The following is a 16,651-nucleotide window of genomic DNA, read 5'->3' as shown; positions in this document are numbered from 1 at the left end:
AGCAGTTATACTTTACCCTCAGGGACTAACATGTTCCAGTGACAAAATAGCTTATTCCCTTATGTGCTTTTAATGTACATTTACCTAGGACAAATCAGTACTGAGTTCCTTCCATTGTTTCTTAGTGCTCTATTTCCATCATTTGGAAAACAGAGAGAGGGGAATGGATGAAGCAGAGAGGAAGAAAAGTCCAAATAATGTGTAGCAGGTGGTAAATTTTATATTAGTTTGTATATATTTTGTTTTAATTTAATGTTTGAAAAAGCAAGAATCTTTTCAATCTTAATCCTTATATTCATTTTTCTCTCTTTCAAGAATCCTCTATACCCTTTGTGTCTGGTTGGTATATCTTAAGTTAGAAATACAATTTATTGTTTTCCTCTGCCATGGCCTAAGACACTAGCCTTAAGCAAAACTACAAACTGTGCAGTATTTTAGAAACATCTCCAGCCTTAATTTTGTACTCTAAGCAAAGAACAAACAATTTTTGCTCCTTCCTTCCTTCTTGACTTCTTTCTTCCCTTCCTTCTGTTCATTTGGTAAGTGGTTGCTAAACTTTGTACCAGCAGAGTGCTAAATGTTGAGGGTGTAGACATTGATATCAAGGAGCCACTACACAGAGAAGAAACTGGGAACTAACATGGGGCGCAGATGTGGAAAGGAAGTACAGAAGAGAGAGACAGTGCATTAGACTGAGTATGAAACAAGCGGAAGAAATCCAAGAGGTGGTTGGCAGTATCTGTTGGGCTCAGCAGGCAGGATTGGCTGAAAATACAGATTTTGGGAGTCATTAGCAAAAAAAGTTGGATCAGGAGAATATGTGGACTGAAAAAACCGAAAAGTTCAAGAAACAGACCCCTGGAGATCGTTCACACCTAGGAGACAGAAAGACAAGTAAACATGGAAAATAAACGAGGTAGAAATAGAAGAAGGAATGAATAGAGTTCAGGGAAGAGGTTCAAGGAGCTGGGGCTGGTCAGTGGCAGCCTGCTCTAAAGTAGCAGAATAAGAGGGCCTGAAGCCAGACCACACTTGGCAAAGAAATCAGCTAGAAAACTTATTATCACTGTGGGGCTTGGGGTTTTTCCTAATGTATCATGAGGAGAAACTTCATAGCACAGCTCATTTTCAGACTGTTGTAGACAAGCTAGGGGGTGGTTCAGCAAATGGACTGACTTCTTCCTTTTCATGCTGTGTGTAGTCGTTCAGTCATGTCCAACTCTGCAACACTGTGGACCATAGCCCACCAGGCTCCTCTGTCTGTGGGATTCTCCAGGCGAGAGTACTGGAGTGAGTTGCCATTTCCTTCTCCAGGGGATCTTCCTGACCCAGGGATGGAACCCTCTTCTCTTATGACTTCTTCCTTGGCTGGCCTTTTTATTATCATTAAATTGGTTCAGGCTGCTCAAGGAGTTTGTTCATTCATTCATTTTTTCATTCAATAAGTGAGCCCTCTGAAAGGTTCTAGGGACACAAATATTACTGAAACCCGGCTTCTGCCTTGATGATACTTCTAATCTGTATGTGAAATAAATAATAAATAAACATGTTAACTGTTGTACAGTTAACATAACACACACATGTACTTTGTACAACAAGAACTACTTATGCTCTGAATATATTTAGAAGACATTTTCATTCCTTCTCTCACCCATGATCCTGAGTTTCGTGTTATGACAGTTAGGATGTTTTTAACCACTTTAATTGTATTTGGACAACAATTTTTTAATTTTTCTAAGAATTATGTTTCTTTTTAATATTTATTTATTTATTTGGCTCAGTAGTTGCAGCACACAGGCTTAGTAGCCCTGAGGCATATCCTTAGTTCCCCGACCAGGGATCAAACCTGTTTCCCTTACTTTGGAAGTCAGATTCTTAACCACTGGACCACCAGGAAAGTCCCTAAGAATTATGTTTTAATATACTTTAAATTTTTAGGATTGAGCTCTGTTCAATTTTTAAAAAGATAGAAAGATAAAGTGAATATTCTATACACAGAAAATTGTGAATGAAAAGAAAGCTTTTTCTTCTGGGTTTATAAATGAAATATCTACCAGGTCCATACTTTAGTCTATCTCTAGTATGTTTAGGCAACATCTAAAACCTTAACCTCTTTAAATATATTTTTTTCAATCATTATTTTTCAGTGGATGGCAGTTCTTTCTCAGAAATATAAAATAATAAACACAAAGATTGATCAATAAAGTTCATAGCTACAATGGACAGACATGAAAAACTGTATACTTTTTTTATAGTTTAGAAGGAACTTCCACACATCATGTTTTTCACTCCTCACAACAATTCAAAAGATAAAGAATTCACCTGGCCTGATGGTAGCTGAAGAACTTAGCCCAACTGATCGGCTATAAAACACCTATTTTAAAATTAGGAAAAAGTTGGAAAATGAATCAGGCTAATAAGAGATAAAATATTGATATCAATAGTGTTGAGATAAGAGGTAGCAGTTTGGATGATATCTACTGCTGATGTGTAGTGTATTCTTGTTAAAAGTAATAAATCTCCTCTTGTTCTAATGGAGAAGCAAGAGTTGCACTGAAATTATTAAGCAAAATTATTTTTACTTATTATTATGGCAATGAATGAGCTATTTGATAGTCAGATAATAAGACAAAGATTAATGTCTCTAGTAAAATCAAGGGTGGTTCCTTGCAACTGTAATTTTCTTCATGTTTTCATGTTAATACTCTTGACTTTGAAGTGACATGATTTACTGATTACTAGTTTAGATTCTTTAAGGGCAAATTTAAAGTCTGAAAAGAATATGTTTTAATGAGAACTTAAATCAAATATTATCCAAACTGCTGCCTCTTATCTCATCACTATTGATATCAATATTTTATCTCTTCTTAGTCTAATTCATATTTACCAATTTTTTTCCTAATTTTAAAATAAGTGTTTTAAAGTCACAAGATGCCTATCATTTTAAATTTTAAAGGAAGAGAAGAATAAAAACATGATAGATATATCAATGACCAAAAGTTTTACTTTCATTGAAATTTTATTTTACTGGTTAGAAAATACTAAAACTTCATATTCTCTACTTCTCAAAATATCATTGGTTTTTCTCCCTCCCCACTTTTCACATAAAAATGTAAATTAGAAAATGAAAATGACCCATAATTTCAGTGTTCTTGTTTATACTACAAAGAAGCCATTGTGGGAAAGAAGTACAGACATTAATTTTATAAGGAGAACTGTTCTAGTTAATCTATTTTTGCTATATTGGGTGATAGCAACAAACTCTATAGACTAAATACCTACAGTACATGTATTTCCCATTTTGCTCTTTAGTGCTTCAAGCTTCTAAATCCTATTAACAGCTGTCAAAACCTGGTAAACTATTTAGATGCTTTCACAATTTGTTTAATTGGATAGTTAGAAAATGGCATGCTAGAAAAGCCCACCCCCCTTTTCTTTTAGCCTGGCTGAACATCTGTAGCATTAGGGCCTCATTATCTCTGAATTGGCATAGCAAATCAGTGGCATCATTAAAATGCCACATTAAGATGATTAAGCTTCTTTGTTATCCAGTTGACTTTTGCATGTGCCGAGGATTTCATGGTTATGACCCCCAATCCTTGTAAAACACTTAAACAACATCCCCTTTTGTATCTTCCCTGTCTAAAGCTGCTATCTGGTTTTGTCCCTTCTCACAACATCTCTGGCAAACTAGAAGCTATTACTCCAAACTTTGTTCTTTGAGTTGGATTCTGAGATCTCATAGTTCAGAGTGGAAATTCAGAACCCGCTTTTTACACTGGGAAGTTCATACTAAAAACATACTATCCAAGACATCCAAGTTGCCTCTTCTGTTTGCCATCTTTGATAGGTTCTTCTCTCCAACTGAGCATTTTATGTGCCTGTAAAAACAAACTGAGGCACAGTTGGCTGAGACTGCTATTGCCCCTGAAGGATTTAGATATTGGATCCTTTCCAAGACCCATTGTTTTTGCAGTGTCTCAGGTGAAACCAAAAATGTCTACTCTGGAGTGCAAGCCTTTCATGTGATAACCATCACCCCAGGAAATGAAACCATGTGCATCAGCCCCAGTGAGCCAAGCCTTTGTTCTCCTCAGCCTACAAAATTCTCTCTGGGGTGTGTGTGTGTGTGTGTTAGTGTGTGTCATCTTCCTAAGTGGCCTCTAGAACATAGACAAAGATGGGAGCAATTGTACCCCAGAGTAGGTCCTTTAGAAAGAAGTGCAACCTAATCTAATTTTCTATGGGTTAGATTCAATTTAGACATCTTTTTTCCCCCCTCTGGGAATGTTTAGCAATTACCTTTATCAGCAATTTGTGGTTTGGTGTGTTCTTTTCTCTACAAGCTCGATTATAAAAAATTTACTCAGGAGCCTTTAACATTTTTTATTATGAAGTATATGATACATTCAAAAAGGCAAATATATTTACATGTATAAAGAATAATAACCAGCATCCATGGACCCACCACCTGGCTTAAGAAATAAAATATTGCTAGTGCCTAAGAAGATTCTTGATAGTCTTTTCAGTGGCAATCAAAGTCATGTGTCTAAGAAACCTGATACATATAATAAGCGACTATAATTTACAAAACTGAAATGGCAGATTATTCATGTTACAAAAGGTCTGTTCACTGTACAAAAGACTTCGGGTTACTGTGGGGCTATTCCTCAATTATATTCAAGTATTTCTTGCCAGATCTTTAAGATTTTCTGCCTTTATTAACAGTTCAGGTGTTGCCAGTCACTGACAATTGAAAAATCAAGGAGAAATGAAGATAAACATCTCTGAATGTATAATATAAATCTGTGGAATAGTATTATTGATTTTATGTGTACTGCTGTATGAAAACAGAAACAGGAGAATTTTTTGCTAAAGTATCAAGGAAAACTTCATGGAAGAAATGGCATTTAAACAGCATCTGCAAGTTTGAATAGAATGTTGATGTGGGGAAGGGCATTTTAGGTAAAGAAAAGACTGGAGAAGAGGCTTGGAAAGCTGCATTTAGTAAGATGACTACTGTGATTCTCAAACTTTGCTGTGTATAAGAATCCTTGAGGATCTGTTGAAATGCACAGTGGATCCAGTAGGTCTGGGGTGAGGCCTAAGAGTCTGCATTCCTAATAAGCTCCTGGGAGGCATGCTGGAACTGCAGATCCAAGGACTTCACTTTGAATAGGCAAGATTCTAGTCTAGAGAGAAGGGTGATTCAGGAAATCTAGTGAGATATGAGAGGGTCAGATCAGCTCGGGGCAGGTTCTGGACAGGCCCCTGAATGTCTAAATAAGGAGTTTGGATTCTGTAAACAAAATGAAATCCTTGAAAGTTTCTGAACAAGGGTTTTAGTATACTACAGGCTGATTGATTCAATAATAGGATATAGTCTAAAAGAGAGGTCATATCCACTGTAGACCAATTAGGAGACTAACATAGTAGTAGATCCATGTACTATGTATTTACTTTGTATGTACTTTATGCAGAGGGCGGTTCTCAGACTCCATCATGCATAAGATTTGCCTGGAAAGCATATTTTTAATGCATGTTTCCAGTCCTCACACCCTAAAATTTTTGGGCCCCTAAAATTTGTATTTTAAAACCCCACAACCTTCCAGCAGTGTCATAGGGAATACTGAGTTAAAACAAACAAACAAACCTGTGTAAGTTCTGACCTCAGATAGCTTATATGTCCATATGGGAGGTGAAGTGACTTTATTAGTAACTCAGAGAAAGAAGGAATGGATTATTTTGCAGCTGGGGGAACAGGGAAGGCATAATAGAGGAAAATGGCAAATTAATTTAGCCTTAAAAGATGTGTTGGATTTGGACCTTTGGCAGTGTTGGAGAAAGATCTTTTTGGCAGTGGAAATAATAAAAGGAAGAATATTCAGAAGTTGTTTAGTTTCATTAAAGATACCTGAGTATTCCAAATCAACATTACTAAGATAGTTGGGGCCACATATTGAAAGGTCTTTTAAATTCTTTGTTTCTGAGTTTGCATTTCATGTTGTTGGCAGCAGAGACTATTGGAGAATTTGGACAGGCTCATGATGTGACCAGAGCTATCGTTTACATGAACCATCTGGTGGCAGAGCATAGGATGTGCTGGAAAGAAGAGAGAAAGAAGGCAGAGAGCACCATGTGGAGGCTACCACAATAGATCGTAAGGAGAGCAATCAGAGTTTGAGATTTGGGATAATGAGCATGCGAAATAGTAGGGAGGAGAAGCAGATTGGAGAGAGGGTGCGGAAATAAAACCAATGAGTGATTAAACGTGGGGGAGGGAGGAAAAAGAGACTGTAGGAAAAAAGAGAGGGAGGAAAGATGACTGTAAAGATTCTAACCTGAGTAACTGTGAAGATACCTAGGAGGCCTTTGGAAACACAGGACAGAAGAAGGGGAGAGAAATTATATATTGGGGGTGCTAGTTGAAGTCTTAAAAGTGGAGAAAATTGCAATAGGGAAGGAGGTCTAGCAGGGAAGAAGAAAGAAGGATAGGGACAGTATTTAGGAGGCAAAACGGGGAAAGGAGCTAGAAGGAAGTAACCAGAAGGTAGGCTTCCCTTGATAGCTCAGTTGGTAAAGAATCCACCTGCAATGCAGGAGACCCCAGTTCAGTTCCTGGATTGGGAAGATCAGCTGGAGAAGGGATAGGCTACCCATTCCAGTGTTCTTGGGCTTCCTTTGTGGCTCAGCTGGTAAAGAATCTGCCCGCAATACGAGAGACCTGGGTTCGATCCCTGGGTTGGGAAGATCCCCTTGAGAAGGGAAAGACTACCCACTCCATTATTCTGGCCTAGAGTATTCTGGCCATACAGAATCTGAACTGTATGGTCCATGGGATCACAAAGAGTCAGACACCACTGAGCGACTTTCACACTCACTCACAGAAGGTGAGGAAAGAAGTTTCAGTTTCACTGAAGAAGTAGGAATACAGAAGAAGAAGGAGTGGTGGTCAACAGTATCAAGGGCTGCAGAGAAGTTGGGGAGAATGGCACACAAAAAACCACTGGATTTAATCATGAGTTTATTGAAGATCTTTAGGGGAGCAGATTCAGTGAATTAAGAAAACAGAATCCAGATTACAGGCAATTTTATATCAGTTTTGAGATTGTAGAGACAGTAAGCACAGGTTACGTTTGTATTAAATCTATCTAGAAAGGGAATGTTGAGAGAGTTTGGGTGTGATGGGATGAGAGGCTAAACTAAATTTCAAAGAGAATAGAAAAGAGGTGTTGGCATCTAGAGATCTTGAGAACATAGAATCTATAGGTCTTGGAGATGACTTGATGTGGAGATTGGATGGAAAAGTCGTCCAGTTTCAATATTTGGAGAATAGAAGAAGGAAGATGCCATGTGTGACTCCAAATACATCATAGGGACTACACTGGTGGTCCAGTGGTTAAGACCCCGAGCTCCCAATAAATGCAGGATGCCCAGGTTCGATCCCTGGTCGGGGAACTAAGATCCTGAATGCTGCAGGTACAGATGGGAAAAAAAGACATCAAACATTAGAAGCAGTTTGGGGTTCAAAATGGTAAGTTTGATGTTAGTGTGTGCATGTGTTAAGTTGCTTCAGTTGTGTTTGACTCCTTGCAACGCTATGGACTGGGGCCTACCAGGCTCCTCTGTCCATGGGATTCTCCAGGCAAGAATACTGGAGTGGGTTGCCATGCCCTCCTCCAGGGCATCTTCCCAATCCAGGGATTGAACCTGCATCTCTTATGTCTCCTGCTTTGGCAGGTGGGTTATTTACCACTAGACATATTTATTAATATTTTCAAGGGACACTAAGTAGAATGTCCCTCCAACTCCCTTTCCTCTGCTCCTACAAACTTTCCTCCCAAGGATTGGAATGAATCTCTTAGTCCTTAGAGCAGGACTAGTTTCTTTTCTGGTAGTTTTGGTGGACTATATTTGGAGACTAGGTGCTAAGCCCAATAATCTCTCAGGAATCCATTTTGTGTCTTATATACTACTGTATTCTAGTATTGTTTATTGTTATTGTTTATCTTCACATGGTAAACCATGATGAATTGTTGATCCTCAGTAACCATGCAGAGAGGCCATCCAGATCTTTTATCTAAAACTGGTAAGACCCCAAGAGCAAATCAGGAACTCTCTTGGTCCAGTAAGTCTAAGGGACTGCCTCAATTTCCTGTTCATGTGCTTGGATTTGTTCCCTTAGAGTCTCAAATACTGTCTTCCTTGTTATACATCTAAGTCCTCAAGAACAAAAGCCAAGGACTTGTTTTGAGCTAGGTCGGTGTAGTACTGAGTTCTAGGTCAAGCCCATTAAAACCAAAATCCTGAGAGAAGGAGCAACCTTCTTATGTCTTGTGTTTTCAGAAAGACTCAAAACATTGACTTTACCAGATTTTAATTATCATGGACCACAGAACAGCCTGAGTCTGTTCATATTAACATTTTATAACCCAAATGAAAAGGATCCATTTCTGCTGGCCTTTTCTATATGCTGTTTTTGGTTTTCAGTAGCTGAAGTTTTCCGTTGAGGTTGTTTTAAACGCCTACATGCAAACTGAAGAGCACTCAAGCTTTGGTGGGATATCACCCGCAGCTGGAGTGATGGAGGAGGAGGAGGGTACAAGCTTCAGGTGCATCCTTCTGTTTAAAAAAAATTTAAAAAGCAAAAACCACTTAAGGAAACACATTCCATCTGAAAGCAGGCAAGATGTGTCCGAGGAAGGGGATGACTCTCTCTCCATGTAGGAAATAGATATCAATTCATATACAACCCAGATACATAGGATGGGCCACTTTGAAACACACTGGATGTTTCCTGCAGCCCTCCATCTCTTCTAATCAAAGAGCAAAAGGTTATGAACCATGAACCGTGGTGAGAAGCAGTGGAACCGTGCTGCAGCAATGGCTCCTCTGTTGGTGGTTAGGCCCTGTCTTGCTCTATTAAGCAAACACAGTTAATACAGATGAAAGGTAACCTTGATAGAAGTGAAAATTGAAACTTGAGTAGAAGGTAGCAAGCCAGGCCCAGCTGCAGTTATACTTCCTCCTGTGTGGCAACAGGAGCTGCACTTACTGGTGGTGTTTGGAAGGGATGTCATTTTTTTAAATATCTTTTCTTCAGAGTGTTTTGGTCTTTAACATCTACACCACTAATGAGGGAGTGTGCAATATGATATAAGGAGCAAATTAGACACTATGTGTCAGAGTGCAAGAGCAAATCCAAGTTCAGTGTTCTAATTCCAGTTCATCAGCTATTAACTGGCTGTGTAACTGGGCTAATCCCAAAAACATCTCTGTTCCCGGATTCCCTCATCTGAAGAACAAGGGTTGGATCAGATGATCTCTAAATTCTCTTCCAGCCCTGAAATCCCATTGACTTGTGATTCCCATGCAGCATTACAATTTCCAGTTTTAAGAATGATTTTTTTTAAAGTGAGCATTATGCAGCATGTTTTATATGTGAAAAATCCCTTATAAATATTTATTATTATTATATCAGGCAAATATTTTAGGTTTTCTTAGTATCAGTACATAAATTTGCCTTCTTCATTTCTTATGTTCTTCAGCTTAAGAGTGTTGCAGCTCTTATTGAAATAGTACCTGATCAGCCAACTCACTTGGGCCAGCCACACCTCTCCTATCCAGTGCTTTATTCTAGGGCTTCAAGTTTAGCCCTCCCTCCCTGGTGGCTCAGATGGTAAAGCGTCTGCCTACAATGTGGGAGACCTGGGTTTGATCCCTGGGTCGGGAAGATCTCCTGGAGAAGGAAATGGCAACCCACTCCAGCCTGGTGGGCTACAGTTCATGGGGTCACAAAGAGTCGGACACGACTGAGCAACTTCACTCAACTTGGGTATTGGTTATTGGTGCTGTCCCCTTGCTTAGGTTGAGCTTCATTTACCTGTGTCAATGAAAGTGACTCCTTAGAAGGTTATGTTAAAGGATTACTTCTCCTTTTATCTTTCTCAACAGTATTTCACTAGTACTGCCAGCTTCCTCTATGTTCAGCGTTGTCTCTTTATCAGTTCCGAGAGAGAGAGATAAGACTCATTTTAGCAGTTTGTGTACATGGAAGGGGAAGAGGCAAGGCATGGCTTAAAATCAGGAAAAAAAAAAAATTGGTTAACTGTTCAATTCTCAGTCTTAGTGGCTTAAATTGGGTGCAACTGAAGAATTAAAATAGTATTTTCTTCTTGAAACCAAAGAGCACATCACCTTGCCTTGTAACTGCAGCCACCAAAAAAGGTACTAAATCTGAGAACCTTTCTTCTCCCCCGGTACTGGAGAAAAATTGCTCAAAATGTTTTTTTCATAGTTGCTCTGAGCAGTCATAGCTAAAATCTGTTATCTCTAATTTTCTGAATGGCCTAAAATACTGTCATCTATTTTGTGTGTGTTTGTGTGTGTGTGCACGTGTGTCTGTGTTTTCCCCTGACTGTGGCTCTGAATTCAAATAATCAGTGATCATCCTAATGGTGTTTTCTTGTTTTGTAGATGTACAATATTTTTAGCTTCATTTGGTATTTGTCAGTTGTGGGTCTCTGTTCTTTGAGCTGCTTTGATAGCTGCAAAAACAATCATTGTTCATTTCTTGCATTTTCCTTCCTGCAGATGATTCAATGAAAGTGAAAGATGAATACAGTGAAAGGGATGAGAATGTTTTAAAGCCAGAGCCCATGGGAAATGCAGAAGAGCCTGAAATTCCTTACAGCTATTCAAGAGAATATAATGAATATGAAAACATTAAGTTGGAGAGACATGTTGTCTCATATGATAGTAGCAGGCCAACCAGTGGCAAGATGAACTGTGATGTGTGTGGATTATCCTGCATTAGCTTCAATGTCTTAATGGTTCATAAGCGGAGCCATACTGGTAAATAGTCTGTTCTATCCATTGTTCTGAAAACTGTCCTAATTCAACCACATAAAAAAAGAAGTGGTGTAATTTAGAACTTACTTTTGATTACTTTTCATTGATTTTTTACATGATTCTGATATCTCTTTCCGTCTCTGCATTTCCATTTACCAAGTGATTTTTATTCCTGCTTCACCATGCATTTGTCAAGCATATCACAAATGCTATGAGTAAGACTGTAACGATCACAGTGTTCTAGGTCAGCCAAATATTTTTCTTCAGTAACAAGTGGGAGTTAAATTTTGTGATATGCTTTTTAAGCATCTTGCATATATTTTGTGTAACTTTTAAAACAGCTGCTGCTAAGCTGCTAGGTCACTTCAGTTGTGTCTGACTCTGTGCGACCCTATAGACGGCAGCCCCCCAAGGCTCCTCCGTCCCTCAGATTCTCCAGGCGAGAATTCTGAAGAAGGAAATGGCAACCCATTTAAAACAGCAGATCTCCTTATAGTACTGGGTTCAAATTTGGTAGATCAAAGGATTCAGTTTTTATTAACAGTTTAAAAAATTTATTTTCAAACAACAAAAGGCAGTCAATAGAGATGCATGCAAACTTAATACCACCAAGCCCTATAGATTTCATCTAACATAGGATATGGAGACTTTAAAAAGCATTTTTTCAATTAAAAAAAAAAGCATTTCTGGCTATCTATACCTTATTAGGACTTCAGTCTGTGACTCTTTTTATAGATTGAGATTATTTAAAAGGAATGCTAAGTAATGCGAAAACTTAAGTCTAGAAAGCACTTCTAAAGCTACTCATTTTTTTTGCTCTGATCCAAGGCAAGGTGATAGCTAGCCTTGCCAGATGAATGTTTTTTCTCTTCTAGAAGGAAGATTCCTTAAGTCAGTCCTAGGCTTCCCTTGAAATACAGCTCCCATCTGATCTCAAAATGAACAGAAAGTACCTAAAAAATGAGCTTTTGCCATAGGCATCGAATCTGTGCATATGCTTCGCCAATTGCTGGGTGATCAGAAATCTCCTTTTTGTCCTTTTTAAAGGTGAACGCCCATTCCAGTGTAATCAGTGTGGGGCATCTTTTACTCAGAAAGGTAACCTCCTCCGCCACATTAAACTGCACACAGGGGAAAAACCTTTTAAGTGTCACCTCTGCAACTACGCATGCCAGAGAAGAGATGCACTCACAGGTCATCTTAGGACACATTCTGGTAAGTGAGAGCAATGAGCATTCCATATCTAGTAAATACGTCTTTCTCCGTGCCCATTGAGGAAACTAGAAAGAGTTAAGTGTGGAGGTTTTAATCTGTCACTCGGTTCTGAAGGGTTACAACAGCAGAGACCTCTAGGGCTAATTACACTTCCATTAAGACATTAATTGCTCTCCGTCTGGCTCAATGGGGATGAACATCTCCTTACCATCTTTGCACCCCTAGAGAACAACACAGTCAGACAGGAGAAGTCTACACTGTAAAAATGCTTTTTAAATTTTTGCAAAAACATTATAGCCATCAGTATTTTTATGTCAAACTTTATTAAAAGAATATTTTCCTAAAAATATACACACATACTATTCATTCAAAAGTCTGGATAAAGTAAATGATGTACAGTTTGTAAGTTGTGTAAAACTGTAAACTGGGTATGAATCTCTGTTGAGGGTAAATTTTGGCTAATCTGGGCTAATTTGGGGAGTTTGGGCCATTCTGGTCTAGATTTTCTTTTTTTTAATAGATATAATTAAAAATACAACATTATATTAGTTTTAGGTGTATATGAGCTAAATTTCTTAAACCAAACTTTCTTCTTGATCACCCAATTTATTTTTAATCTAAAAGATGAGCAGCAATAAGAATTCATAAAAAGCTATGTTCTCTCTTGATGTTTTCACTCCTTATTTTAACCACATTAAACTAACATTTAGAATTTCCCTCCTAGAAAAATAAAACTGGGTTTATTTTCAAATTTGGGACCTCATGTTCTTGATGTTATCTGACAAAATTTTAATTGAAGGGGGAAAAAAAGGGCTTGTTTTTATGTTAATCCACATTCTGCTTTGACTAAAACCCAGCCCTAAACCCGCAACTGGTCACAATTCAGAGACTAAGGATTAAACAAATCAGCCCCAAGAAAACCCACTGTGAGAGATGGTAAAGGGTAAAAGAAGGGTTTCTTTTACAGCTCATTGTTCAAAGTAATGAGTTAAGGCTGAGTTTGGTCCAAAAAATTAGAGTAGTTCTTTTCTATTGCTTTTTCCAGGTAAGATCCAACAATAGCAGTCATTTTTAAGATTCTAGAGGACCTCAATTTATGTAGAAACTTAACATTCCTAGCCCCAGAAAACCTGCATTTATTTTAATTTGTGATTCCATAAGGATCTTTCAGTGCTTTAAGCCCCAAAGGCTCTATTTTAAACAGAGCAAGAGGACATGAAAATAAAAAAAATCTCAGTCCCTAAAATTATGAAAAATTTCTGGTGTACATTTTATTGACAAGTCAGAAAGGTGAGCCCTGCACGCAGAGTTGAAGTATTATTTATAACAGTAAGGCATTTGGAGGAGTTAGGAGAGTAAAGGTGGCCTGTACTGTATGGATGAACTTTTGAGGAAATTTTTGCTTTATCTTAGAAATTAAGATGAAGTCATTTTTTGAAATTCCTTCTTATTTCTATTATTCAAAACGATCCTCAGTTGGTTAGGTCAGTTTTTATTAACTGAGCCCAGACTTTGCTATAGCCACTGGGCAAAGACAAGCTACATTTATTGAAATAGGTCAATGCTCTAAAAAGACTTAGTGGCTAATACCCACAAACTGCAGCATTCTTTACTTAAAGCCGGCTGGATGTCACAGAATACAGGATCTCTTCCTACTTCATTCTTAAACCACATGAATCTCCTTGAAAAATAAAATGTTCATGTTTGTATTTTTTTCCTGAAAAAGCAAGATTGGATTTGGAGCCAAAACACTGTGCTCCAGGATAGTGATTAAGTCTAAATCCTTTCATTTGTGGAAGGAACCTATCCTTTCAAAGAGTACATGAGAATCAATCATAGGCCATAACCTTGTTTCAGTTTACTGAATCTGAAAGTAATGTAGATGCATGAGTATCCAAGTACTCTGGCTTCTTTGAGCAGTCTCCTTACTAGGGGACAGTTTTCACAGGGCCCCAATACACCGTTTGTTCTATAACCCCTGAGGGTCACTGAGTGCCCCTTGTGCTCTCCTTATAGTTGAGAAACCTTATAAATGTGAGTTTTGCGGAAGGAGTTACAAGCAGAGAAGTTCCCTTGAGGAGCACAAGGAGCGCTGCCGTACATTTCTTCAGAGCACTGACCTGGGTGAGACTGGTGAGTTCATGCAACATCTGTTCTGGACATATTTAGTGAGCACCTGCTGTTCTAGGTGGTAGGTCGAAGTGCTGCTAAGTCGCTTCAGTCATGTCCGACTCTGTGCGACCCCATAGATAGCAGCCCATCAGGCTCCACTGTCCCTGGGATTCTCCAGGCAAGAACACTGGAGTGGGTTGCCATTTCTTTCTCCAATGCATGAAAGTGAAAAGTGAAAGTGAAGTCGCTCAGTCGTGTCCGACTCTTAGCACCCCCATGGACTGCAGCCCACCAGGCTCCTCCGTCCATGGGATTTTCCAGGCAAGAGTACTGGAATGGGGTGCTGTCGCCTTCTCCGAGGTAGGTTGCAATAGTAAACAAAATACAAAAAACCCTGCCCGCGTGGAGTTTATATTCTCATTGGGAAAAACAGACTAGAAACAAAGTGAAAAAGTAACACACAGTTTTGTCTGATGTTTTGTAAGGTAGTAATTGCTATTGAGAAAAATAAAGCAGGTACTGGGGGCTGAAGGTGAGTTAGGAGAAACATCAGCCAGCTGACCTTTCAACAGACTTAAAAGCATGAGGGGAGAGCCCTACAGATCACTAGGCAAAAGCAAATGCAAAGGCCCTGGGGCTTGAATTCAAAGAAGTGTAAGTAGTTCTGTGTGGCTGGAAGAAAGTGAGTAATGGGACATGAGGCCAGAGAGGAAATAGGAAACCAGATCTTACCAGGCTTTGAAGGCCATTGTAAAGATGTTGGCTTTTACTCTGAGTGAAATTAAAAATCTTTAGAAGGTTTTGAACAGAGAGGTGACATGATTGGACTTCTCATTTGAAAAAAAAAAAAAATCACTCTACTTGCTACTGAGAATAGGTTGTATTGGGGGCAAGGTTAGAAACTGGGGAGTCCAGTTAGGAGGCCATTGCAATAATTCAAGCAAAAGAAAATTGTCTTGGTAATTGTAGAGGTGGTGCAAAGTGTTCTAACTCTATATAGTATAAAGATAGAACCAGCCGGATTTCTTAACAGATTGATGTACAATGTGATGAAGAACGCAGCTGCCATTAACTAAAATGGCAAAGATTGAGGGTAGAGGCAGCTGGAGGGGTGGCTAGGGCAGAGTTCATTAAAACCACAAGTATTTTCTTTGCACAGGGCCCCCAAATCATGTACTTGTCCACTCATATGATTTATATTGATGTTTATATTTGGCTCTGGGAATTTCATATTTTATTCCATGTTTTGAATTACATGCCTGGTGGCAATTGGTTAAAACACCAGATGTCTTTCCGTGTATCAGTTGTGGTTTTATTTCCTTTCATTCTTGAGTTGAATGAATTCGTTCATTCATTCTTGACCTGAAACCTTTTTGTGTAACATCCCTGCAGTTTTCCTTTGACCCATATAATTGACCATCAGCCTGGTTGGGCTTCCTCACTGATAGCTCAGTTGCCTGCAATGCAGAAGACCCCGGTTCAATTCTTGAGTCAAGCAAATCCCTCGGAGAAGGGATAGGCTACCCACTCCAGTATTCTTAGGCTTTCCTAGTGGTTCAGACAATAAAGAATCTGTCTGCAAAAAAAAAAAAAAAGAATCTGTCTGCAATGTGACCTGGGTTCAATCCCTGGGTTGGGAAGATCCCCGGAGGAGAGCATGGCAACCCACTCCAGTATTCTGGCCTAGAGAATTCCATGGACTGCCTGCTATTTTTATTTGGTTCCTTAAACCAGTTGCTTATTTAGAGTAGGCATAAATCTTCATGGGATTTGGTGTTTGATGGTAGTAGTTGCAATTGAATAGTTTGAAAATTCTAAAACAGAAAGATTACAAAAATGTGACAGAAATAATGTGAAACTCAGGAAAAATGGAGTGGAAATCTTGAGTAGTTTAACTATATCCGTTTTGAGTGAAAGGAAACTTTTGTTTTAGATAAAGCCTATTTTATGGTGTTAGGAGCTGGCCAACTAAATTCCGTTGGTGTGCACTGCTTCTGCTTTTTATCCTGATGGCATGTTTAGTTTTATCAAGGAGTTGGATTTCCTCCTTATTTCTAAAGAGAAATGTTTACTCTTAAAAACCTAAAACTTGGATTTTGACATCTTTAAGCAACATGCGTAAGCTTAGTCAGGCAATACCTGGGCATCTTTACTTGAAGTTCCATATTTCAGACAATAGACAAAGCTCTTACTGTGAGAAATTCTCAAGTTATGAAACTCTTATATTCCAAGTAGAATCATTAATATTTAAAGCAAGAAAAATTAAAGAGAGCATCTGATCCCACCTCTTCATTTTAGAGTTGAGAATACTGAAACTCATCAAAAATTCAATGACTTGCTTAAAAATCAATAGAACTTTTGTTGTTTTCGTGATTAGCTATTTTTTTATTTTCAAAGACATATTGGGACATAATTCACATACCATTAAATTCACTCTTTTAAAGTATACAATTCAGTGGTTTTTAATGTATTC

General features: G+C 38.5%; 1 protein-coding gene across 4 annotated transcripts in view; it reads left to right on the top strand.

The window, feature by feature from the left end:
• The window catches only part of IKZF3 (IKAROS family zinc finger 3), a 91,536-nt gene that overhangs the window by 51,289 nt on the left and 23,596 nt on the right, over positions 1-16,651 (top strand). For 2 of the 4 annotated variants that reach the window (XM_069543349.1, XM_069543347.1), the window contains exons 4-6: positions 10,594-10,854; positions 11,899-12,066; positions 14,083-14,199. The exons of 1 other annotated variant lie outside the window; for it this stretch is intronic. In XM_069543349.1, coding sequence (XP_069399450.1) covers positions 10,594-10,854; positions 11,899-12,066; positions 14,083-14,199 — 546 coding nt within the window. The remainder of the gene's footprint in view (positions 1-10,593; positions 10,855-11,898; positions 12,067-14,082; positions 14,200-16,651) is intronic. One more of the 4 variants, XM_069543348.1, reaches the window with a different exon arrangement.

The sequence above is a fragment of the Ovis canadensis genome, chromosome 11 (assembly GCF_042477335.2).
Source record: "Ovis canadensis isolate MfBH-ARS-UI-01 breed Bighorn chromosome 11, ARS-UI_OviCan_v2, whole genome shotgun sequence".
Classification (NCBI taxonomy): domain Eukaryota; kingdom Metazoa; phylum Chordata; class Mammalia; order Artiodactyla; family Bovidae; genus Ovis; species Ovis canadensis.
Note: the sequence above shows the minus strand (reverse complement) of the source record. Positions and strands in the feature narration are given on the sequence as shown.